Here is a 27,501-nt window from a genome sequence, read left to right as displayed (position 1 = left end):
ATGCTGTCACCCCCCTCACACTCAGGTTTGTTGACCGTGTCATGGCTGGCTGCTTTATGTCCCAGGGCGCCCTCATGTATGTGTTACCTTTTGGCTCTCCCCTTTTAGGTATGCTTTCATAGTTAGTCTTGCTGGAGTCCCTGCTTGCACTCAGTGCAAAATGTATCTTGTTCTTACTCTTTAGGTGACATTGGGCATACCTAACAACCTGTGTTTTCTCTCTCTCTTTCTCCCCATCTCTTCCCTCTATCTGTCCCTCTCTGAGTTACATATCAGTCCTGACACACCAGTGATGCTGATCTCTTCTGCTCCTCAGACTTGCCTGATCCATCCTGATGCCCTATGTCTGGCTGGAGTCTCATCTCATCGCTCCTGTGGAGGATGGCCCCATATGGACAGTCAAAAGTCGCACTTGGAAGATGCTCTGGACACTTACAGTAATACATTTATGTCTGAGGACTACAGTTGACTAGCTAAGTTTAGGATTGCAGTTGTCATGAACAGTTTTGCACTCAAGTTTCCATCAATGAACAGTTGATAACTTCAACAAAACAGACTTCATGTTAAAACTATAGTGATTTTCCTGGTTTCACAGTTATACTTTGTGACTCTATAGGACACAGTTATAGAAGCGAGTTATTTATAATCACCCTATCTGTTATCACCTAGATGAGGATGCGTTCCCTTTTGAGTCTGGTTCCTCTTGAGGTTTCTTCCTTATGTTGTCAGAGGGAGTTTTTCCTTGCCACTGTCGCCACAGGCTTGCTCATTGGGGATAAATAAGGGATAAAATTAGCCCAAGTTTAAAGTCTTTAATATTCTGTAAAGCTGCTTTGCGACAATGTCTGTTGCTAAAAGCGCTATACAAATAGACTTGACTTGACAGCTTTTTCCATTCTGATGTTTGAAGTGAGCATTAACTGAAGCTCTTGATTTGTATGTGCATGATTTTATGCATTGTGCTGCTGTCAAAGGATTGGCTGATTAGAGAACCGCATAACACAGCAGGTGGATGGATGTGTGTGTAAATATGCATATATAGTTATTGCCCAAAAGTGGAGCTCCTGATGAGTTTATGAGGAAAATATTTGCAAGGGTACAAAATCAGCCTGTATAGAATAATAGTATTGTAGCATATGAACCATCAAATTGTGTAGTGTCGTGGATTTCACCTCAATAAATTACTGCATCGTCTTGTGACAGTGAGACCAATAATGAGATACGCATCGCAGTTACGAATACATATTTGTTCCTTTCTTTGACGCTGCATGCCATACGCCAGAAACAATACCACCACATTTATTATGGTGTGACTCTGCTGGGTGCCTGGTGGACAGCAGTGAACCAGCGCTTTCACTTTACATCATTACTGTATAGTTACCATCCAATATTATCCCATAATAGCACATAAGAACTAATCAATATCGATCTGCGGTAGGTTTAGATTATCTACAACTAAGGAAAGATGATCATAATTGCTACTGAACTCTACAATAATTATGTTTACATGAATGTGCAGAGTCAGAAGTCATTCATGTAAAAAAGCAGACAATGTAAAGATGCGGTGCCTGCCATGGAGGATAAAAACCTTCGGGGAAAAAACTACTGGAAAAACATCTTCCTCGATCGACTGCAGTGTCTGAGCTCTGAGGGATTGAGTGGCAATCTTCATATTTCAAAGTTGATATCAAACAGTCGTCTGGTTAAAACTGTCCAGCAAGCTAGTGGACTAATAAAACTGTTTTATCTAGTTTTATATGAAAATGTCATGAATATATTTTCCCTAAAATGTATTAGGGAATAATCCCACATTATTTTTAAAAAAGCAAATTAAAAATAAGCACTGGATAAAAACTGATTATGGCAGCGGGGGCGTGGTCAAGCGTCTGTCTGTGACCGGAGGGCGGAGTCAGGAAAGGTAAGCGGCAGAATCACTGCACCTCATGTCAGTTAACGTGTGTTTGTGTGTCTTCCCCAGTGACCGCGCCCTATATAAGGAGAGAGAGAGCAGAGGAAGCGAGCTCTCTCCCCAACCAGATGACTTGTGTGTGTGCACGTGCATGGCTGGGAGAGTGAATACTACACTGAAAAGTGCAAAATAAAGAGTTTTTGGGAACTCAGTTCTGGCCTGCTGTCCTTCTGTGCTCCACCCACCCGTCCGAATTGCAACACTCATCTATCTTATGTAAATAAAGATAGAAATTTTGTTGTCCGGTGGTCAAGTGTTCATGAGATATGTTGCCTTGCACTTACAATCAGATTCTCTGTGGTGGGACATGTACAATGTTGTACATATGAACATCGTACAGTCAAATCCATTAAAAATCAGGTTGATGCATTACCATATTCTCTTAAGTATGGAGCTCAGCTCTTACTGTTTAAGCTGCTCAACAAATCATAACTAATAGCAAACATCAGCTCACCAACACACACATAATCCAAAACTTAAAGGTCAAACACTAAAATACAAAGACTTTAAAAGTTGGATCTGGAAATGTACACACAACAACATAAAGAAACAGAACTGCTGTGATACAACACACAATCTACGGGTCATTCTATGGAAGCACTGATAAGCAGGAGCAATCACAGCCATGTGACATGAAAGTGTGTCTTTCTGAACTATATTTGTCAGAGTATATGACACTCTAACCTTAATATAACCACAGATTATCGCTATAGAATGGGATTTACTCATTTCTGTGCAGGTTTTTTTTTTTTATTTAATTTTTAACCATATAGTGAACTTTACCCTTCAGATAGTCTGCATGTTCTTAGCAGCTTCTTAATGGAGATCAGCTGTTCCTGGATCTCCTGGAAGAGAAAAATACAAGTGTGAGAGGAACGGTTAGAGCTTTGTTAGTAATATCTTCAAACATCACAATGAAAGGACTCCTGGACTGCATATAAATGAACAGGAAGGAAAAAAATCAGTCATTAAAATGCGAGAGCTTTCCTCTGCTTTTCACTGATCTCTGGATCAAATGATACGTCTGTTAGCCAAGATAGAAAAATTACCTTTGGGGAAATTAGAATAACTCCAATAGCTATTTCTTGTCAAAAGTAAAATATTTATTCAAACCCTTACAGATCATTTTGTCAACAATCTGCTGCCTCTGTATGCTCTCTGCCATCAATGTTTGTTCATAATGTCAAGCCATTGAGACACCTGCAGTTGTGGGTGATTTACAAACTGGACATGCAGATCACAAAAACCAGAGGGACGAACCAGACCAAAATCCAGAACAGCAAACACGGAATCAAAGGCTTGGTAATTAATTCAGATATAAATACAGAGCTGAGTGGACACTTTGTACTGAATGAATATCCACAGTCTCTATTTATGGGATGTTTGTGGGGTGTTTCTGGATAAATATGGTAGCCGTATTCATAGGCAGAGGTGTTCTCTGAGGAACAGAGTCTGACACTGATTCCAGCATCGACGTGACACAGACAGGCTGCTGCACCAGAGCTGATACTGAGGATTATGGGATATATCGGACAACAAATGATACAGTACATGTGCCTTAACATACTGTATGAAAGAAAACACTTAAGTAAGGGCTAAAGCATGACAGGACGATCTGTTAATAGAAAATAATCAGAGGGTTGTGTGATGTGGCTCGATGTGAACCACCCTGAAGTTGATTATTTTCTTAACACAGCACATCCTGAAGTGTTTTATTCCTACTATATCACAGCAATTTACCACTGATAGTAACAATAGTAATGATAGCACAGTGTCTTGCAAAAGTATTCATCCCCCTTGTGTCATGCTCCGCCCCAGATATCCACTCTGGAAATTATGGATCTCCCACGCCAGTGCCGATCCAGATCCGGGACGGGAATTCCATCCCACCTGAACTCACTTCCTGGTTTTCACCGCTGCTTATTTAAAGGCCGTTCTCAGACTCTGACTTTGCCAGAACGTCTCATTTGTTTTCTCTAGCTGTTTCTGTGCTGTTCATGCTTTTCATGGTTTTTCCCTCTAGCTATTTTTCTAGTTCATGTTTTTTATACCAAGGGTTTTTTCTTGTTCATGGTTTTTTGCTTTAGTGTTTTTGTCCTTACCTGTCTTGTGTTTTTGTCAGGTTTTTGTCTCTTGTTACCCGGACTATTTTTGCCATTTGTGTTTTTGTCCTGTTTTGCTACCTTTTTGCCACGCCCTTTTTTTCCCTGGATTAAATCACCTTATTTATTGGATAATTGTCTGTTGTGCATTTTTCTGCTTCTGGATCTAAACTTCACCTCCACCACCCATAACAGTACGTTCTGGCCAACATGGATCCAGCAGAACTCGCCCATATGAGAACGGCCGTCCGGCAACAAGGGATTCTCCTCGGAACCCACCAACAAGACCTACAGCAAATTACCCAGAACCCCGCCACCCTGTCCGACTCACTCAACCTCCTCACTATGCAGATTCAGCACTTTCAAGCCGTGCCTACCCCTGCCCAGCCGCCTCCTACTTCAGCTCCTGCCACTGCCTTTCTCCGCGAACCGAGACTTCCAGCGCCTCAGCCCTACGATGGAGAACCAGGTACTTACAGATTGTTTCTGTCTCAATGCTCTTTGATCTTAGAGCTGCAACCTCTGGCCTTCCCCACAGAATGCTCCCGGGTAGCATATGCCATCACAGTCCTCACCAGCAAGGCCAGAGAGTGGGGAACAGCGGTCTGGGATGCCCTTTTGTTCCAGTCTCAAGGATTTCTTCGAGGAGATGAGGCAAACTTTCGACTGCTCTCTGTCTGGCCGGGAGGCGGCTAGAGGGCTCATGGAGCTGTGGCAGGGGTCCCGGTCTACCTCGGACTATGCCATCAAGTTCCGGATGTTGGCGACATCGTGCGGTTGGAACGAGAGCGCCCAGATCGACGCGTTCCTGCACGGCCTATCTGATGCCATTAAGGACGAATTGGTATCGATGGAACTGCTGTCGAACCTCTCCAGCCTCATGGACCTCGCCAACCGCATCGAAACCCGGGTCCAGCAACAGAGGAGAGAGAAGAACCGCCCCAGCTTCACCTCCTCTCCACCTCCCACCGCGTCCATCAAACTCATGCAGGTAGACCGGGTTCGGGTGTCAGTGGAGGAACAACATCGCTGGTGGAGCACGGGGGCCTGCTTCTACTGCGGTCAGCTGGGACACATCTGCCGAGAAAGCCCGCTAAAAGGACAAGCCCACCAGTTGAATCGAGGGGCCCGGGTGGGCAACGCTTAGAACCAGTTCCCCGCTAACCATCCGTTACTTCCTGTCATCATTATCCGTGACAACCAGCATCACCACCTCCAGGCCCTCGTCGACTCAGGGGCAGACAGGAACCTGATCTGCTCCGCCACCACCAAGCATCTGGGAATCCCGCTACTCGCTCTTGACGTCCCTCTCACTGTCCTGACACTCAATGGCACTGGCTTGACCACCATCACCCACCTTACCGCCCTGTTCACCCTGAGGATTTCCGGTAACCACTCAGAAACCATCCAGCTTCATGTCATGAACGACCCCCACGTACCCATCGTCCTAGGATTACCATGGTTAACGCAGCACAACCCCCACCTAAACTGGGCTGACAACACCATCCTAGGCTGGAGCCAGTCCTGCCTAGCTTCCTGTCTGAATTTCGCTCTGCCTCCCGCCAAACCACCGCAGCCTTCAGCCAGCAAGTTCCCTGACCTCTCTCATGTGTCTCTGGAATATCTGGACCTTAAACTCGTCTTCAGCAAGACCTGAGCAGTGTCCCTCCCTCCTCACAGACCCTATGACTGTGGAATCGACCTCCTACCCAGGACAGCACTACCCAAGGGACGGCTCTACTCTCTTTCTCCCGTCGAAAGGCAAGCCATGGAGAAATACATCTCCGAATCTTTGGCAACTGGGATCATCTGTCCTTCCTCCTCCCCAGCAGGGGCGGGATTCTTCTTCGTGGAAAAGGACAAGTCACTCCGCCCCTGTATTGACTATCGAGGTCTCAACGCCATCACGGTCAAGAACTGCTACCCACTACTGCTCATGACCACGGCCTTCGAACTACTCCAGGGAGCCAAGGTATTTACCAGGTTAGATCTACGCAATGCATACCATCTCATCAAGATCAGGGAGGGGGACAAGTGGAAGATGGCCTTTAACACCACCACTGGTCACTACGAGTACCTCGTGGTCCCTTTTGGCCTGACCAATGCACACTCAGTCTTCCAGGCACTTGTTAATGATGTCTTAAGGGACTTCCTAAACATCTTCATTTTCATGTACCTGGATGACATCCTGATCTTCTCCTGCTCCCTGGAGGAACATTGGGGTCACATCCAGCAGGTCCTTCAGTGCCTGCTAGAGAACAAACTGTTCGTCAAGGCGGAGAAGAGAGAATTTCACCAGAACTCTGTCTCATTTCTGGGATTCATCATCTCCCCGGTGAGGATCCAGATGGACCCCCTCAAACTCAAGGCAGTCACTGATTGGCCCACCCCATCCTCACGATGAGAGCTCCAGCGTTTTCTGGGGTTTGCCAATTTCTACAGGCGCTTCATCCGCGACTTCAGCATGGTGGCCGGACCTCTCACGGCATTGACCTCGATCAGGAGCCCGTTCAAGTGGGGGGAGGAAGCAGAGAAAGCCTTCTCCATGCTCAAGAGCAAGTTCACCACAGCACCCATTCTTACCATACCCGATCCGGCCAAACGGTTCATTGTGGAGGTCGACGCTTCCGAGTCAGGGGTCGGAGCCATCCTCTCCCAGACGGCCAATGATGACAAGGTCCACCCCTGCTCCTTCTTCTCTTGCTGGCTGTCCCCTGCTGAACGAAACTATGACATCGGGGACAGAGAGCTGTTGGTCCTCAAGCTCGCCTTGGAGGAGTTGAGGCACTGGCTCGAGGGGTCGGATCTCCCCTTCCTTGTCTGGACTGACCACAAGAATTTAGAATACCTCAAGTTCACCAAACATCTCAATTCACGGCAAACCCGATGGTCTCTCTTCTTCTCCCATTTCCATTTCACGCTCTCCCACCACCCAGGCTCCAAGAACGGCAAACCCGATGCCCTGTCCAGGATATTCTCTTCCTGCCAGGAGGAGTCTAGAATGCCCAAAACCATCCTCCCTCCACGTTGTCTGGTGGGAGCCACCAGAGGTAGAGATGTTGCAGAAGGCCCTGGAGCAGGACCCCGGAGAAGGTAGCTCAAGCAACACACCACTTAACCATCTGTTTGTTCCCTGTTCTGTGCGAACCCAGGTGCTGCAGTGGGGTCATGGCTCCAAGTTGGCCAGTCACCCGGGAGCTGCTCGAACCCTGGCACTTATCCAACAACGCTTCTGGTGGCCATCCATCAAGGAAGACGTCCAGGAATTCGTGGCAGCCTGCGACATATGTGCCCGGAACAAGACAACCAATTGACCCCCTGCTGGCTTGTTAAGACCCCTCCCGACTCCTCATTGACCCTGGTCTCACATCGCCCTGGACTTCGTCACAGGACTCCCCAACTCAGGCAGCAACACATGCAGCTTCACAGTTATCGACCGGTTCTCCAAGTCAGTCCATTTCATCCCTCTGCCCAAGCTTCCTACAGCTAAAGAAACCGCCAAATTACTCATCCTCCATATTTTTCACATACACGGACTCCCCACTGACATCGTCTCCAACCAGGGTCCTCAGTTCACTGCACAGTTCTGGAGGGCCTTCTGCAAACTCACTGGGGCCTCCTGGAGTCTCTCCTCAGGTTTCCATCCCCAAACCAGCGGCCAGGTGGAATGGGCGAATCAAGATTTGGAGGTGGCACTCAGGTGTATGTTGTCCAGGGATGCCGGTTCTTGGAGAAAGTACTTGCCTTGGGTCGAATACACTCCTAACACTCTTCCTTCATCTGCCATAGGTCTCTCATCCTTCCAGTGCTCCCTAGGTTACCAACCACCACTCTTCCCCAACCAAGAGGAGGAGGTTGCCGTACCCTCAGCCCAGATCTTCATACGGCGCTGCAGGAGGATGTGGGCATTGGCCCGGAGAAGACTCATTCGCTCCGCCCTAGCATCCAAGAGGCAAGCCGACAAACGCCACTCTAAGGCGCCCACCTACCGGGTGGGACAACGAGTCATGCTCTCCACACGCCACCTGCCACTCAGAACCGTCTCCCACAAGCTGGCTCCCAGGTACCTAGGACCCTTCCTCATCAGTAAGGTAATCAATCCATGTTCCGTCAGACTGGCACTACCACTCACCATGTGACGCATCCACCCCACGTTCCACGTGTCATGGCTTAAACCTCTGGTCTCTAGCTCTTTGTTTGTTTGTGTCACAATAAAACAACAATTTTCATCTTTAAAGTGGTAGGCATGTTGCGTAAATCAAATGGTGCTAATCCCCCAAACATCCATTTTAATTCCAACTTGTAATGCAACAAAACAGGACAAACACCAAGGGGGATGAATACTTTTGCAAGACACTGTGTATTAGTCCAAGCATATAAAATATAATATAAAACTATCATTTGAATTACAGCTGGAACAACTGTCAAAGCTGCTGTTACTGAAAATTAATCAACACCTTCTGACCTATCAGATTCAAGAATCTGATAAACAATTCTGTGGTATAAAGGGGTTTAATAGGCAGCATTCTCCACTAACATACCATTGATGCCTTCCTGCCTCTGAATAGAGCCCAGGTAAGCAGCACTCATTTAGGTTTGGACACAGTCATAGTCATGAACAGAGTAACACAGTTGCTACATCAGTATTAATTTCCACCTTTAAAGTCTCTTTTATGCATTTTTTAGTCTTCCTTGGAGAAATTCATTAGAATTACTTGTGTGTGCCATTTGGATTTAGTTATGTGGCAATTCTAAGGTACAAAAACATTACCTTGAATTTCTGCAGCTCCTTGGCCTGGGAGTACAGGGTCTTGGCTACACTGATGATATTAAAACATGGTTTTTCCCAAATGGACTCCAGTAACTGCTTGGAAAACTGGCACACTGGGTATCGTCCAAAATCCCAGCGGCTCAAAACACGCGCCGGGATTATGGCTTCACCACCTCCATGGCAACCATCACAAAAATACTTGCCCAGGTAGTCACAGTATCGCAACCTCTTCATGTAACCTAGAGGACAAATGTGAGAAGAGAACAGGAACATCTGAAATAGACTTAAGTAAATTTATTTTTAAAAATGTTTTAGCAGTTTGAAATACTTGCCACTGTAGGTTTAACTACAATTTATCTATATATTGACAAGCATTTTTCAATTCATTCATTCTCTGTGCCACTTATCCATTGCAGGTCACAAGGAAGCTGGAGCCAATCCCAGCTGACATTGGGTGAGAGGCGGGGTTCACCCTGGATGGGTCGCCAATCCATCACAGGGCGAATACAGAGAGACAGACAACCGTTCACACTCACATACAGACTTCTGGGCAATTTAGAGTAGCCAGTTGAACTAATCTGCATGTCTTTGGACTGTGGGAGGAAACCGGAGCACCCCAAGGAAACCTACACAGGCATGAGGAGAACATGCAAACTCCACACAGAAAGACTCCAGTCAACCCCCCTTTTTTCAGTTTAACTTTAGCTAACTGATTCACATAGCAAATTTTGTTGATCTGTGAAATGTTGCAAGAAACAATATTCAAACTTTTTTGACAGGGAAAACACTGCAATTGTGCATAAAGGCTGGGCCATTTGGCAATATCTGTCAGAAGCTTCCACTGCAATAAACAATTAAAATACACAAGCTGGAAAATTGGGATGCCCAAGCCACATACAGCAAGAACTCACACCCATCAGTGAGAACTTGCATGCGTCAGCCCACCTGATGACTAGTGGGCCATAGTGAGACACCTAAGACAGGATGCAGGACGGATATCCACCATACTGGTTAAGTGATGTTGCCAGGTGTTTGTTGCACAATCCATACTTCTGGACATGTAAAATCAACCTTGTAAAGATTACCTTATCTACCAGGGTCACTCTTTAGGGTTGTGGCCAAAGCAGCCCTGAAAAGAACAACACCGGTGTCTGACTCAAAAACCAGAACAACTGAATGGCTCAAGCAGAGCAGCCTTTGGGACTCAGGCCCAATCAAGTAGCAGTTCCAGAAAATGTATTTTCCTCTGGACAGAGGCATAGTCAGAAGAGTAGATCCCAGGGTCAGATCAATTTGTTTTACTTCAACTACTTCTCAGTTCAGAAGAACATTAGTACTTGTCTGATTCTTGTCTTTGAGGTTGCCTTTCAAGGACAGGCCTTCCAATTCAATGCCTTACCTTGTGGGAAATGCTTCCTGGGCAGACTTACTGTAATAAATGAAAGGAAAGGTGTTCCACCCCACCCAGACTACCTGTGCCATGGGTTTGTCTCAATGGGCAGACTGATGACTATGCCATAGCAATTCAGAGAATGATCCTGAATACTAGAACCCTAGTAATAGTTCTTTGTATATAGGGAGCCCTTTTGTGAGGGGAACATCTGCCATGCCCGTTAAGTGTCAGGCAAGTAATCTGTTAAAATCTCTCCATAGACATGCAGTGTGCTGGTTTGGAATAGGCACCATTATAGACAGCCCTTTGTGCTGGCAATCAGCTTGCCCTGCAGGTACTGGTACCGTACCATTTGATCCAGGAAGTTCGGTTCAGTATGTGTTGTTCTTCCTGTGGGAGTATACATTGTCTTGTACAACCCCAGTGGCTGGGTATTTTACCTAATCTGCATGGGGGAAACTGGAGCACCCAGAGGAAACCCATGCAAAGGAAAGGAAATAAATATAGGGAGAATATACAAACTCCACACAGAAAGGCCCCATTGGCCATGGGGTTTGAACTCAGAACCTTCTTGCTGTGGGACTTCCAGATACAGATGGACAAACTGGTAATGGCTAACCAACTGGACATGGTAGTGGTGGACAAATGGAAGAACAAAGCTGTGGTGATAGATGTTGCAATACCAAGTGACGATAACATCAGGAAAAAGGAACTTGAGAAGCTCAAGAAGTATCAAGGGCTGAAAGAAGAGCTAGAAAAGATGTGGAAGATGAAGACAACAGTGGTCCCTGTGGTGATAGGAGCCCTCGGTGCAGTGACCCCCAAACTGGGAGAGTGGCTCCAACAGATCCCAGGAACAACATCCAAGATCTCTGTTTAGAAAAGCACAGTCCTAGGAAGAGCTAAGATACTGCACAGAACCCTTAAACTCCCAGGCCTCTGGTAGAAGACCTGAGCTTGAGGGAAAAAAGACTGCCTGAAGGAGGGGCTACTGGTCGATAGAACAGTCACCCGAGACTGTAAGAAGAGACAGACCAACCTGTGCACTGCCTGGATTGACTACAAGAAAGCCTACGACTCAATGCCACACACATGTATACTGGAATGTCTGGAACTGTATAAGATCAACAGGAACCTAAGGACCTTCATACAGAACTCAATGGAAATGTGGAAGACAACCCTAGAGGCCAACTCAAAACCCATTGCCCAAGTCAACATCAAGTGCGGCATATACCAAGGAGATGCGCTATCACCACTGCTGTTCTGCATAGGCCTGAACCCCCTCAGTCAGATCATCACGAAGAGCGGCTACGGGTACCGATTCCGTAGTGGGGCAACAATCAGCCACCTGCTCTACATGGATGACATCAAGCTGTATGCCAGGAACGAGCGAGAAATAGACTCGCTGATCCACACCACCCGGATCTACAGCGATGACATAGGGATGTCATTCGGATTGGACAAGTGTGGCCGGATGGTCTCAAAGAGAGGCAAGATGATCCGGACTGAAGGGATTGACCTACCAGAGGGCAACATAGGTGATATCCAAGACAGCTACAAGTACCTTGGCATCCCACAGGCTAATGGAAACCATGAAGAGGCCACAAGGAAGTCAACCACAGCCAAATACCTCCAGAGAGTAAGGCAGGTCCTGAAAAGTCAGCTGAATGGTAAGAACAAGGTCCGAGCCATCAACATGTACGCACTACTAGTCATCAGATACCCCGCCGGTATCATAAACTAGCCAAAGGAGGAGATAGAAACCACAGATATCAAGACTAGAAAGCTCCTCACCATGCATGGAGGGTTCCACCCCAAGTCCAGCACCCTGAGACTATACACCAAGCGGAAAGAGGGAGGCCGAGGGCTAGTGAGCGTCAAGACCACGGTCCAGGATGAAACATCGAAAATCCGAGAATACATCAGAAAGATGGCCCCAAAGGATGAACTGCTAAGTGAATGTCTCAGGCAGCAGAACCCTGATGAGAGTGCAGAGGAGGAGGAGGAACAGACAACCTGGAGAGACAAACCCCTACATGGCATGTACCACCGTCAGATAGAGGAAGTGGCTGATATCAAGAAATCCTACCAGTGGCTGGATAATGCAGGACTGACAGACAGCACAGAGGCACTAATCATGGCAGCACAAGAACAGGCCATAAGCACAAGAGCCATAGAGGCCAGGATCTACCAGAGTAGATCAGACCCAAGATGCAGACTGTGCAAAGAAGCCCCTGAAACAGTCCAGCACATAGTAGCAGGGTGTAAGATGCTAGCTGGATCAGCGTACATGGAGAGGCACAACCAAGTGGCTGGGATAGTATACAGGAACATCTGCAACCAGTATGGAATAGAAGTACCCAAGTCCCAATGGGCCATACCACAGAAGGTGGCTGAGAACAACAGGGCCAAGATTCTGTGGGACTTCAGCTTCCAGACTGACAAACAGATCCTGGCTAACCAACCGGACATAGTGGTGGTGGACAAAGAGCAGAAGAGGGTGGTGGTGATAGATGTGGCGATCCCAGCTGACGCCAACATCAGGAAGAAGGAACATGAGAAACTTGAGAAGTATCAAGGGTTGAAAGAGCAGCTGGAACGGATGTGGAAGGTCAAGGGTTGCGTGGTCCCCGTGGTAGTGGGGGCACTTGGGGCAGTAACCCCCAAACTGGGAGAGTGGCTCCAGCAAATCCCAGGAACAACATCTGAAGCCTCAGTCCAGAAGAGCGCAGTCCTAGGAACATCGAAGATACTGCGCAGAACCCTCAAACTCCCAGGCCTCTGGTAGAGGACCCGAGCTTGAGGATGACATGGATACCACCCCCCCGCCGGGGGTGAGAAGGAGATTTTTTTATATTCTATCCACATTCACTGGATATGAGCAATCGCACGCTCTGATTGCTCATAATCCAGTGCTCACATCAGCACTGGATTAAGGCGCAATCAGGGCACCTATACGACTCTGAATGAATGCACACTCAAGTTGCGCAATATTGTGTTGTTGTGACACATGACCGAGCTGTGTTTGCATACTGTTTTCCTGGTTTCTGATTCCTGTTTCCTGTTCCTAGTTTTTGATTCTGCTTTTGTCTATGATAGTCTATTTGTGCCTCACCCAACCTACTACTTGTTTACCGTTTTCTATTTATGCCTGCCGATTTGGACTGTTTGCCTGATTGTCTTTATCATAATAAATATCTTCTGTACATACATACATCTCCACTACTCACCCCTGACAGAATACTTTGCCAAGCATGGATGTAGCAGAAGTTAACCAACATGCCCCTCAACGCCATGCCCGGGTTTCCGTGCCTCAGCCCCTAGCCATGTTTTTCCAGCAGCAACTTGAGATAGACACCCCAGCATCCTACAATGGAGTGGAATATCACCCAAAGGGATTCAGCCTGCAATGTGCCTTTTTCTATGCTGACCTGGAGGAGCCCAAGTCTCCAGAACCTGTCTTGGTCAGCTGCATGATTAACTGGCTCACAGGACAAGTACACCGATGGGCCAATTACCTGGTAAGAGTGGAACATCTGTGCTGCCATAGCTCGCAGTCTGTTCATGTTATTCTGTGGTACCTGTATGAGGCTTTGGAGAGGAAGGACCCCCATGAATTTTTTCTTTGGGGGGCTAATATGTTGGAGGCCAACGCAGTGGCAGTGGAGGAGGCCGTTGCTCCAGAGCTCCTTCCTAAGGCTGACGCAGTGGCAGCAGAGGGGGCCATCACTCCAGAGCCAGTCCCAGAGCCAGTCCTAGTGCCAGAGTCAGAGCCAGTGCCAGTCCTAGTGCCAGAGTCAGAGCCAGTGCCAGCACCAGAGCCAGTGCTAGAACCAGTGCCAGAGTCAGAGCCAGAGCCAGTTCCAGAGGCACACCCAGGCACATTGGCTGACTCTCACACATGCTGTGTACGGTGTGCACTGTGAACTGATTCATGCACACACGCCACTAATGACTCACACCAGCACTAGATTAAGGTGTAATCAGCACACATATATAAGGACTCTGAATGCACACTCAAGTTGCAAAGAATTGCGTCGTTGTGACACATTACCAAGCCATGTTTGCATACTGTTTTCCTGGTCTCTGATTCCTGTTCCTCATTTTTGATTCTGCTTTTGTCTACGATAGTTTGTTTGTACCTTGCCTGACCTACTGCTTGTTTGCCATTCTCGATTTATGCCTGCTGATTTGGACTGTTTGCCTGATTGTCTTTATCATAATAAATATCTTCTGTGCATACGTCTATCACCAACCATCCCTGACAGTGAGTAGAGAAAAACAAAATGGCAGAGCATGTTGCTGAACCAACCAAGGACAAAATAATTTTACTCGAAAACACCCCCCCCCAAATTATCAAGTATTTAAAAGAAACAGAAATAGCTAAAAGAATCCCCCCCACCAATATCGCTTGTTCCACACTCCAGCCCAGTCAGTGGTGGTAATGCACCTTTAAGTTGGCTTGCCAACCGCCAAAAAACCCTAAAGAAGAAAACCCCCCAAAATACAAAAAAAAAGCAACAAAATATGGAATAAAAGTATTTGATGGTCAGAATGTATCTTTTTTATTTTTCAAGAATTATTATCATAGCATTTTGCACAAGTTGCTACTGTCATTTTGCCGGGTTGTTTACATTCTAAGCGGAAATGATTTTGTCAGACGTTTTGTATAAAGTTTTTATTTATCAAATTTGCAAAAACTAAAACAAAAAATGCTCTGTTTCTCAAAATCCAGTGAATTTAGATAGAATAAAACAGTTATTCCACTCAGTCTCATCGTACATGGCTATCAGCTCATGTACAACTCAATTTCATGGAATAACTATTAAAAAATAACAAATAAAAAAAAAAATATATATATATATATATATATATATATATATATATATATATATATATATATTTGTGTGTGTGTGTATTTTATGAAGTGCATTTTCTTATTTGGCCAATAAATGTTGTAAATCACTACCCTTATGGATAAAAAGACAGGAATTAATTTATTTAACATGTTACACAGTATTATATGATCACAGTTATTCATGTACATTGTTGTTTTGTGTTCCTGGACTCAGTATAGGGCGGCACGGTGGTGTAGTGGTTAGCGCTATCACCTCACAGCAAGAAGGTTCTGGGTTTGAGCCCCGTGGCCGGCGAGGGCCTTTCTGTGTGGAGTTTGCATGTTCTCCCCGTGTCCGCATGGGTTTCCTCCGGGTGCTCCGGTTTCCCCCACAGTCCAAAGACATGCAGGTTAGGTTAACTGGTGACTCTAAATTGACCGTGAATGTGAGTGTGAATGGTTGTCTGTGTCTGTGTGTCAGCCCTGTGATGACCTGGTGACTTGTCCAGGGTGTACCCCGCCTTTCGCCCGTAGTCAGCTGGGATAGGCTCCAGCTTGCCTGCGACCCTGTAGAACAGGATAAAGCGGCTACAGATAATGAGATGAGATGAGATGAGATGTTACACAGTATTATATGATCACAGTTATTCATGTACATTGTTGTTTTGTGTTCCTGGACTCAGTATAGGGTGGCACGGTGGTGTAGTGGTTAGCGCTGTCACCTCACAGCAAGAAGGTTCTGGGTTCGAGCCCCATGGCCGGCGAGGGCCTTTCTGTGCGGAGTTTGCATGTTCTCCCTGTGTCTGCGTGGGTTTCCTCCGGGTGCTCCGGTTTCCCCCACAGTCCAAAGACATGTAGGTTAGGTTAACTGGTGACTCTAAATTGACCGTAGGTGTGAATGTGAGTGTGAATGGTTGTCTGTGTCTATGTGTCAGCCCTGTGATGACCTGGCGACTTGTCCAGGGTGTACCCCGCCTTTCGCCCGTAGTCAGCTGGGATAGGCTCCAGCTTGCCTGCGACCCTGTAGAACAGGATAAAGCGGCTAGAGATAATGAGATGAGATGAGACTCAGTATATCTTTACAGTGTATACAGGAAAAAGGATGGGCCAAAAATAAATACTGTGTCCTAAACACAGGAATGTATATCTAGCATGGACGTAACTGAATGTAATTAAAGCATATGGATATGTATATACAGGTCATTGGTTTGCTCCAGTAGCCTGAAGTAATGCTGACACCTTCCAGTTTAGCCCACAGCCATTTCCAGTTCAAATCTGAATACAGATAATATGCACAGTGATAGTGTTCTGAGAAGAACATCAGCCATTTTCGAGAATATTCCATTTGGTAAACCAGATAAAATCCTCTCTATCAACACTTTTTGATAGTCATGAGTTTATGTGACTGTTTAGTGACTGGACCTGTGACCAGACATCAGAAATTGTGATCAGCAGGTTGGTTAATGAATGGAAGATTTTTACAACTGTGTACTGAAATAAAGTGCAAAGTGAACTATTTTAAAGAGTTTGTGATACAAACAAATGGACTTACGCGGCTCAATTTCTGTCCCACAGCCAGCACAAAGGAAGTGCTGAGAGGCAACGACGTCGCTGCGCCTGTGCAATACGAAATGAAAAGACAATCAAAAGATGACGTCAACACAAACAAAACTGGATCTAATTCTTTCAATATGACATTTATGCATGTAGTGAACTCTTGATCCTGTTTTGATTAAGTGCTGTATTGAAGATTTTCTGATGCTAGGTGCAAGACGGGGTGGCATGGTGGTGTAGTGGTTAGCGCTGTCGCCTCACAGCAAGAAGGTCTGGGTTCGAGCCCTGTGGCCAGCGAGGGCCTTTCTGTGCAGAGTTTGCATGTTCTGTCCGTGTGGGTTTCCTCTGGGTGCTCTGGTTTCCCCCAAAGACATGCAGGTTAGGTTAACTGGTGACTCTAAATTGAGTGTGAATGGTTGTCTGTGTCTATGTGTCAGCCCTGTGATGACCTGGCGACTTGTCCAGGGTGTACCCTGCCTTTTGCCCGTAGTCAGCTGGGATAGGCTCCAGCTTGCCTGCGACCCTGTAGAACAGGATAAAGTGGCTAGAGATGATGAGATGAGGATAAAGTGGCTAGAGATAATGAGATGAGGTGCGAGATGTGATGGCTAGTTTGGCTAGCAGAACTGAATATTTTTAAAGACAAGGTTGTAGTCAGTGAACTATTATCACCTAAATGATGCGCTGTGATGTGATGACGGATAATAAAGCTGAATCCAGAATGGGCAGCTCGCAGGGTTCATTTAGGTTTGTGAACAGACAATTTTTAACTACAATATCAGAATGTTGTGGACAAAAAATACTAACAAACGTTACTGTAATATTAGACTGTAATGTGCACACAGTCAGGGAAAAACCATTAACTCACACCTTGAAGAAATACTTACACAAAAATATTCCACATGTGGAGGTTACGTACAGACAGAACTATTATTCTGTCACAGTACCAGTTAAAAAGTTTGTACACCCCTACTCTACTCATTCATGGGTGTTTCTGGACTGTGACTATTCTCTGCATTGTAGAACAATACTGAAGGCATCAAAACTATGAAATAACATATGGAACATGTATGGAATTATGTAGTAAACAAAAAAGTGTTAAAAAACAAAAACAAAATGTTATATATTTTAGATTCTTCAAATTATCCAGAGTTTCCCTTGATGACGCTTTGCACACTATTGGCATTATCTTAACCAACTTCATGAGGTAGTCACCTGGAATGCTCTTCAATTAACAGGCATGCCTCGTCAAAAGTTAATTAGTGGGTAAGTTTCTTGCCTTTTTAATGTATTTGAGAGCAAACAGTAAATAATAAAAGTATAGTAAATAGCCTTATTCAACACCACAACTGTAGTAATCCATATTATGTCAAGAACTGCTCAACTATGTAAAGAGAAATGACATCCATCATTACTTTAAGACATGAAGTGACTTTTAATTAATAAAAATAAAGAAAAAAAACACTGAGTTAGGAGGTGTGTCCAAAGTTTTGACTGATACTGTGTGTATATATGGGAAATATTTGTATATACAGCCGTTTTTGAATCACCTCTGTGTTGGATTCACACTGGTTATTATCTGAAATTGGGGTGGAGTCCACATCAGGGTTCCTCTCATTCGGCTCTTCTGACGAATCTCATTACTCAAGCTGGCTCCGCCTCCTGATGCCATAGAGACAGTAGCCAGGGGAAACTGTAAGCAAAATAAAAGTTCGTTGCCAGCATATTGGACTTCAGTTGTCTCAGATCACTAGTAAAAGTGTGTTTTAAAGCAACCAATTTATAACAATGCATTAAAATTCCTGTTATTCTTCCAGTGTTGTAGTCAAGTCACTAAACCTCAAGTCCGAGTCCAGTCTCGAGTCCCCAGTGTTCAAATCCGAGTCGTTAAAAAAAATTTCAAGTCGAGTCCAAGTCGACTACTGATCCGAGTCAAGTCCGAGAACAAGACTCCAACTGCACCATTTACGGTAACGGTGCCTGTTTTAGCACCATTACCATTAGTTTGTTCCTGAACATGACGGATGAACAGGTGAATGTGCATTCTCTTTGTCAGAGTGTGAAGTATTCTGTCAGAGATGGTTGGGAGACGGATGGAAGTGCAGAAGGTGTGTTTATTAATACAAGTGAAGACAGGTAAACAATCCAGAATGGCAAGCAAAATCATAAAACAGTGAAACAGGCAATAGGTCGAGCAAGGCACAAACAGGCTATCATAGACTTGGCAGAATTAAAGATGAGAAACAGGAAATCAGGGATCAGGAAACCAAACAAGGGAATAAGGCTTGGTAATGTGTCAGCAACATAACTCAATACTTCGCAAAGTAAGTGCGTTTTCACAGTTTTTATATAGGCACGCTTAATTCTGTGCAGGTGAGAGTCGTTTACGGTGCACAAGCGAGAGTCTATCTGATGCACGTGCCAAAGCATGCAGGTGTGACACTCTTACACAAAATTACTACAAAAATTAATGTAGATATAAATTTCTTATGGCAAATTATTGTGGCATGTTACAAAAAATAAAGAAAAAAATCCGAGTCCTCATCTCCAGTTTATAAGTCCTAATGCAGTTAATGCACAAGTCTGAGTCCAAGTCCGAGTCATCAGTGGTCAAGTCCAAGTCGAGTCACGAGTCCTTAAAATTAAGGCACGAGTCGGACTCGAGTCCGAGTCCTGGACTCGAGTAATACAAGCCTGTATTCTTCACACACCGGGGCCAAACCCATGTGTTCTTACTGACTAAAAGTGCAAGTGATGATGAAATATGTGAAATGTACTGACCATTAAGAGCCAAAAAAAACCAAAACAAAACATATACCATATAACATTGTTTCTCAACCACTGGGCTGCGGCCCACTAGGTGGTGTTGTGAATTTTTTTTCAAGTTGAAGCTAATTTTTACTCATAGTAGGGTACAATTGCTGGGTTGCATCTGATGTCACATCCGCCTCATTAAGCTACGGCCACACTACAGCTCTCGATGCTTTGCGATGGGTTATCGATGAAAATGAGGCATTTTGATGGCGATATATACGTGAGCTAAAAGTTGTAGTCACACAGTAGGTAAACACTTGACTGTCGTGCCTTTGCACGCTTAAGTCTGGCACAGCTTGAGCGGCCGTGTGCACTCACGGAGCGTGTCGTGCGCACGCTTGCGACCCGGTTGCATTGGAAACACCTGACGCTGATTTGAGTGCAACCAACACGTGCAGATATGGCAGCTGTTTTCACAGAGGTTTTGCGAAGTATTATCATGATCACTGTCATGTTTGTTTTTCACCATGTTTAAATGTTGTTTAAATACTCTGCTTTCTGTTTGCTTTTGTTTAAAAAAAACACTCACACACCACATTTGGAAGATGCTCTAGACCAGTGGTTCTCAAACTTTTTTCACCAAGTACCACCTCAGAAAATACTTGGCTCTCCAAGTACCACCATAATGACCAACATTAAAATACAGTAGCGTAGTAGGCCGAAGTATTCATTAAAAACAAGGTGGAGGTTTTATTTAACAAGTATATTTAATATTGTTGGCCACTGTAACATTACACACAGTACTTTGAACAGTAACACTGTGTTTAAATATAGGAAAATAAAACACTGTACTTAAATAATGAATCAAATAAATTGGCCAAATCTGCAACATCTGTAGTCTCATCAAGCTGTATGGTAAAATATCTACTGTTCTTAATGCGCTCAATCAGTGTCTTTTTAACATCGTCAGCCATGTCGTTTATTCTCCTTGACACGGTGTCATTTGAAAGCGGCACCAAGTTTAACTCTCTGGCAGCTTTCTCTCCACACATGATACGTGTCATCTCTTTGGCTAATGGCAAACACAGCAGTTCCCCGATTGTGTGCGGCTTACCGGCTCTGGCGATCAGGAGGCTGGCACGATATGAAGCTTCCTGTGCTTTGGCTACGGGTGTACCATAGGACAGAATGGTGGACTTGGACTGCTTCAGTTCATCACGTTTTTGTAAAAAAAAAAATCCATTGGTTTTTCCTTTAGTGCTGTGTGTTTGGTTGTAAGATCCCGTTTGAGATGCGATGGTTTCATGGACTCATTGCTCAGAACGTCCCCGCATACAACACACTGCGGCCTGGGCAGCTCCTCTGTCCCACTCCAAATGAATCCCAGTTTTATGTATTTTTCGTCATACTTCCTCCTCACTGGTTTCTGCCATTTGCTAGCAGTTTTGGGGCTGGTTTTGCCACTGTCGTTAGCATCTGCGCTCAGCTCACACACATCCTCTTCAGTTCTCCCTCTCTCCTGATCCATGCTCCCATTCACGGCTTTAAGCCACGACAGTAATTTTGTCATACTCGTCATAATTAGCAAAGCCACCTCCACCTTTTCCCATCACAGCCTAGTCTACCAATGGCGGATAACCGTCTGTCAGCGGAACCGGCGGGAATGCGTACGTACGCTACGTATGGCTACCCAGAAGCACTTGCAAACTTTTTAAAATTATTAACTTCATTTGTATCTCCTTTCATTTTCTTGTCATCGGTTGATATGATATTTTCATCCATTTGGATATTATGGATAGTATTTCACGTTTTATTTTATTTTTTTAATTTTATTTATATTTAATTAAGTGATTCTTTGGCGTACCACTAGAATGGAGCCCGCGTACCACTAGTGGTACGCGTACCACAGTTTGAGAATCTCTGCTCTAGACACTTACAGTAATACATTTATGTCTGAGGACTACAGTCGACTTGCTAATTTTAGGACTGCAGTTGTCATGAACAGTTTTGCACTCAAGTTTTCATCAGTGAACAGTTTATAACTTCAACAAAACAGACTTCATGTTAAAACTACAATGATTTTCCTGGTTACACAGTTATACTTTGTGACTCCGTAGGACACAGTTATAGAAGCAAGTTATTTATAATCACGTTATCTGTCATCACCCAAATGAGGATGGGTACCCTTTTGAGTCTGGTTCCTCTTGAGATTTCTTCCTCATGTCGCCTGAGGGAGTTTTTTCTTGCCACCGTCACCACAGGCTTGCTCATTGGGGATAAATTAGGGATAAAATTAGCTCATGTATAAAATATTTAATTCTCTGTAAAGGTGCTTTGCGACAATGTCTATTGTTAAAAGCGCTATAAAAATAAACTTGACTTGACTTAAATATCACGCCTGCTAATAAACACTCTTCCTGCACTTAGATTCATTTACTGCTGTCTATCTTGTGGTGCCTTGATCTCCAGATCTTTAACCCAGCCACATATATAAAGTTGTACACCTCCATGCTCTTCAAGGTTTTCATCTGTGTGTCCGTGTAGAATGATGTCTGCAGCACCAGGTAGTTTGAGATGTCGGAGAACTAAACGGATGGATAATTTTCCAACTCATAGGAAAAATCCTTCTCTTTTAGCATGTGAGGATCTATCCCATTGAGTGGTTTCTATATCCACTTCTTTTAAGTGTATTTCTTGGTTTTAATAACTTGCTTGTTTGCTGTACACAAACATGGCAATAAGTTCTTGTGTTAATCAACCAGACTCCACTTTTGGATCATTAATCTCTTTTGACTGAGAATGCCCTGCATGCATGGTTTTATGTTGGCTTCTGTCACATTCATACAGTTTTAAATACAATACCTACAGTTAAAAACAGTTTGTTTTTATTGCATTTATTTAATTCCTGGGCTCCCATCTGTCACAGGGAGTGATGTCGCATTCCGTTAATACACTCAACAATAGATTATTAGATTCTAATAGAATAGATAAGCCAAAATAATTGGGGATCTTTTTTAATGGGCCTCGACTTGTTACAAGTATGAACACAGTGGTGCTTGAAAGTTTGTGAACCCTTTAGAATTTTCTATATTTCTGCATAAATATGACCTAAAACATCATCAGATTTTCACACAAATCCTAAAAGTAGATAAAGAGAACCCAGTTAAACAAATGAGACAAAAATATTATACTCGGTCATTTATTTATTGAGGAAAATGATCCAATATTACATATCTAAGAGTGGCAAAAGTACATGAATCTTTGCTTTCAGTATCTGGTGTGACCCCCTTGTGCAGCAATAACTGCAACTAAACATTTCCGGTAACTGTTGATCAGTCCTGTGCACCAGCTTGGAGGAATTTTAGCCCATTCCTCCGTACAGAACAGCTTCAACTCTGGGATGTTGGTGGGTTTCCTCACATGAACTGCTCACTTCAGGTCCTTCCACAACATTTCGATTGGATTAAGGTCAGGACTTTGACTTGGCCATTCCAAAACATTAACTTCATTCTTCTTTAACCATTCTTTGGTAGAACGATTTGTGTGCTTAGGGTCATTGTCTTGCTGCATGACCCACCTTCTCTTGAGATTCAGTTCATGGACAGATGTCCTAACATTTTCCTTTAGAATTCGCTGGTATAATTCAGAATTCATTGTTTCATCAATGATGGCAAGCCGTCCTGGCCCAGATGCAGTAAAACAGGCCCAGACTAATGATACTACCACCATCATGTTTCACAGATGGGATAAGGTTCTTATGCAGGAATGCAGTGTTTTCCTTTCTCCAAACATAATGCTTCTCATTGAAACCAAAAAGTTCTATTTTGGTCTCATCTGTCCACAAAACATTTTTCCAACAGCCTTCTGGCTTGTCCATGTGATCTTTAGCAAACTGCAGACAAGCAGCAATGCTCTTTTTGGAGAGCAGTGCTTTTCTCCTTGCAACCCTGCCATGCACACCATTGTTGTTCAGTGTTCTCCTGATGGTGGACTCATGAACATTAACATTAGCCAATGTGAGAGAGGCCTTCAGTTGCTTAGAAGTTACCCTGGGGTCTTTTGTGACCTTGCTGACTATTACATGCTTTGCTCTTAGAGTGATCTTTGTTGGTTGACCACTCCTGGGGAGGGTAACAGTGGTCTTGAATTTCCTCCATTTGTACACAGTCTGTCTGACTGTGGATTGGAGGAGTCCAAACTCTTTAGAGATGGTTTTGTAACCTTTTCCAGCCTGGTGAGCATCAACAACGCTTTTTCTGAGGTCCTCAGAAATCTCCTTTGTTCGTGCCATGATACACTTCCACAAACATGTGTTGTGAAGATCAGACTTTGATAGATCCCTGTTCTTTAAATAAAACAGGGTGCCCACTCACACCTGATTGTCATCCCATTGATTGAAAACACCTGATTCTAATTTCACCTTCAAATTAACTGCTAATCCTAGAGGTTCACATACTTTTGCCACTCACAGATATGTAATATTGGATCATTTTCCTCAATAAATAAATGACCAAGTATAATATTTTTGTTTCATTTGTTTAACTGGATTCTCTTTATCTACTTTTAGGACTTGTGTGAAAATCTGATGATGTTTTAGGTCATATTTATGCAGAAATATAGAAACTTCTAAAGAGTTCACAAACTTTCAAGCACCACTGTAGGTGAGCCTCAAAGCAGAAAAGGTTGAGAACCACTGCTGTATACCACTCTAATTACAGTATATGAAATATTTAGCCTTAAAACATGAAGGAAATGGTGTGTGAAGAAGATATTCAGTGAGATTTCAAGTTCATATGAGGATCACTCTCACAGCTAAACAATGGACTTGTTTCTGTTTTATATATATATATATATATATATTACTGAGGGCAGCACGGTGGTGTAGTGGTTAGCGCTGTCGCCTCACAGCAAGAAGGTCCGGGTTCGAGCCCCGTGGTCAGCGAGGGCCTTTCTGTGCGGAGTTTGCATGTTGTCCGTGTGGGTTTTCTCCAGGTGCTCCGGTTTCCGCCAAAGACATGCAGGTTAGGTTAACTGGTGACTCTAAATTGACCGTAGGTGTGAATGGTTGCCTGTGTCTATGTGTCAGCCCTGTGATGACCTGGTGACTTATCCAGGGTGTACCCTGCCTTTCGCCCGTAGTCAGCTGGGATAGGCTCCAGCTTGCCTGCAACCCTGTAGAACAGGATAAAGTGGCTAGAGATAATGAGATGAGATATAAAATAATGATTTATTAAAAATTACTGGAAATTTTGTGGGGGCATTTTGCATATGTGTGTGTGTGTGTGTGTGTGTGTTCACATTCTCACTTCCCCTCGAAGCTCTTCTGAGGAAATCCAACACCTCTCAAGTTCCTGGAGCAGGGTCTGTGCGAGACTTTCTGCTGAACATCTGATGCATACACACACACCCACACCCCTGAACATCTGAACAAGTGCAAACTTCTCACATGTACATCCTGTTATCAGAATATAGTGTGTACCTGCGCGTTAAGGTCTGGGAAATTCTGTTTGAAGAAAATCGATGGTCACAGAGTTCTAAGAACAACAACAATAACAACAACTTGTTAAAATTTATTAGAAATTACATTTACAGTAAAGTTTAACTGAGTTAGTAATGAGATCTGAGATTGAAAAGTTTACAACAGAAAGAATTCACAGTACAATAAAGTTTATGAGATTAGAGTGAATAGATTTATGGATTATGAAGGTGAATAAGGCTGTTAATAAGGCAGGAAGACCACAGGGAGGTTTACGGTACTGTGAATTTAGTCCCAAGGCCTTCAGGAAATTCATGTTTGATCACACTTCAGTTATGACGTTTACATGCACACTAACATTCAGACTATAACAGTATTCAGAATTTGATACATGTTGTTCAGCCCTGTGATGACCTGGCGACTTGTCCAGGGTGTACCCCGCCTTTCGCCCGTAGTCAGCTGGGATAGGCTCCAGCTTGCCTGCGACCCTGTAGAACAGGATAAAGTGGCTAGAGATAATGAGATGAGATAAGATGCTACATGTTGTGTAAACAGCATATTCCATTTGAATATTCCAAATGTGGCCTTATTCTGAATTTGGACTTTTCCTAATAAGATGTGTGGGACATGCTGAGATTATTAGAAGCATTCCTGGACACTTATACAACACACTCAGAATATGTGTCTCATTTGGGGGTTTTGCTTACAGTCAGTTGAATACAAACCAATTAGAGAAGTATGAGTTTGGAGTACTGCATATAAACAGGAATATTAATGGAATATTCATTTTCATTAGTTGTGTAAACAGCTTAGTCGGCATATTGTCTTTTTTTGGAATAAGGACAAAATCCAAAATAAGAAAATGGGATTTGTGCACGTAAACATAGTGATTGTGATGTTTGAATTTACAATGAAGTTTGCAGTCAAATTTACATTCATGTTTACTGTAAAGTTTAGGACTCCATTGTGATGTTTGAATACATACTGAAGATTACAGCAAAGCTTATGAGTTAAGTTTACATTGAGGTTTACAGTGTTTACAGTCAATGAAAACTGTAAAGTGGAGTAGTTTTCAGTTACAGTAAGCTTAGGAGTTTAGTCAAATTTACATTAAGATTCATATTTTTCAGTAAAATTCACAGTAGTGATACGAGTTTACAGTAAAGTTTACAGAGCAGTTTACGAAAGTACAACAGCCAGTGGTGGCCCCAACATGTTCGTTTAGACCATCACTGCTCCTCCACCCTTATCCTAAACACCGGCATACCACAAGGCTATGTGATGTCCCATTCCTCTACTCCTCTTTACTCATGACTGCAGACCTGTACATTATACTAACACCATCATCAAGTTTGCGGATGACACCACAGTGATAGGCCTCATCAAGGACAATGATGAGTTAGCCTACAGAGAGGAAGTGGACTGCCTGGCTATGTGGTGCAACAAGAACAACCTGCTGCTCAACACCAATAAGACCAAGGACATCGTGGACTTCAGGAGGAATGCTGACACACACACACACCCATCCATATCAACGGTGCAGCAGTGGAGCGTGTGACCAGCTTTAAATTCCTGGGGATCCACATCTTGCAGGACCTCACCTGAACAACCAACTGCTCCAACCTAGTTAAGAAGGCTCACCAGCATCTCTTTTTCTTGAGGACTCTGAAGAAAAACCACCTCTCTTCAGACATCCTGGTGAGCTTCTACTGCTGTACCATCGAGAGCATCCTAACCAACTGTATTACAGTCTGGTATGGGAACTGCTCTGTCTCGGACCAGAAGGCACTGCAGAAGGTGGTGAAAATTGCCCAGCATGTCGTGGGAGCCTCACTTCCTGCTATTGAGGGGACATCTACAGGAAACGATGTATCAGGAGATCCATAAACATCAACAAAGACTCCTGCCACCCAGCACACAAACTGTTCACTCTCCTGCCCTCTGGAAGGCGCTACAGGAGCCTTCGGACCAAAACCACCAGGTTCAGGAACAGTTTTTTTTCCTTGAGCTGTTTCACTGCTGAACTCCGCTCCCCGACGGCTCACACACACACACACACACACACACACACCAACCCTCCTGACCAAACTGAATTGACTTGAACTGACTTCACTTCACTATTACTATCACTGCACTATCATCATTTGTACTATTGTTTATTCATATCGCATTTTGTATTTACTGCAAATATCTATATCATATCATACCATTGCATTATAGTACATTCCAGAAGTGGACAAAGTACCCAACTTCATTACTTAAGTCAAAGTACAGATCCCACTGGTCAAATGTTACTCCGATACAAGTGAAAGTTGTCCAGTCCAAATTTTACTTCAGTTAAAGTACTGAAGTACTTGCTTTTAAAAATACTTAAGTATTAAAAGTACATTTTCTCTCAATGCATTGTTGTATTATTGCCACAATGCTTACAAAACCTAACGCCATTACCAAAGACAGAAATGTGAATTCACAAAATGAACGTATGCTGTGCCATCATGGTGGTTTAACGTTAAGCTAGCTAGTCAGTGAAGCTCCACCTGACATGCTAGCAAACTCTTTTCAAACTCAAAATCATATTGGGTAGCTAACGTTACTGGAAAAGAAATATTTCTACATTCTGTTTATTTGGCAAGATTATGCTAAAA

General features: G+C 44.0%; 1 protein-coding gene across 7 annotated transcripts in view; it reads right to left on the bottom strand.

Moving 5' to 3' along the window:
- rubcnl (rubicon like autophagy enhancer) overlaps positions 1 to 27,501 on the bottom strand; it is a 75,360-nt gene that overhangs the window by 19,677 nt on the left and 28,182 nt on the right. For 6 of the 7 annotated variants that reach the window (XM_060937217.1, XM_060937216.1, XM_060937221.1 and 3 more), the window contains 7 exons: positions 24,860 to 24,914; positions 24,687 to 24,768; positions 18,177 to 18,319; positions 16,625 to 16,689; positions 8,843 to 9,081; positions 2,753 to 2,814; positions 666 to 761 (listed from right to left, as the gene is read on the bottom strand). In XM_060937217.1, coding sequence (XP_060793200.1) covers positions 666 to 761; positions 2,753 to 2,814; positions 8,843 to 9,081; positions 16,625 to 16,689; positions 18,177 to 18,319; positions 24,687 to 24,768; positions 24,860 to 24,914 — 742 coding nt within the window. The remainder of the gene's footprint in view (positions 1 to 665; positions 762 to 2,752; positions 2,815 to 8,842; positions 9,082 to 16,624; positions 16,690 to 18,176; positions 18,320 to 24,686; positions 24,769 to 24,859; positions 24,915 to 27,501) is intronic. The other variant, XM_060937219.1, reaches the window with a different exon arrangement.

This window comes from Neoarius graeffei, chromosome 13 (assembly GCF_027579695.1).
Source record: "Neoarius graeffei isolate fNeoGra1 chromosome 13, fNeoGra1.pri, whole genome shotgun sequence".
NCBI classification, from domain to species: Eukaryota; Metazoa; Chordata; class Actinopteri; order Siluriformes; family Ariidae; genus Neoarius; species Neoarius graeffei.
This window is presented reverse-complemented; position numbering and strand designations above follow the sequence as displayed.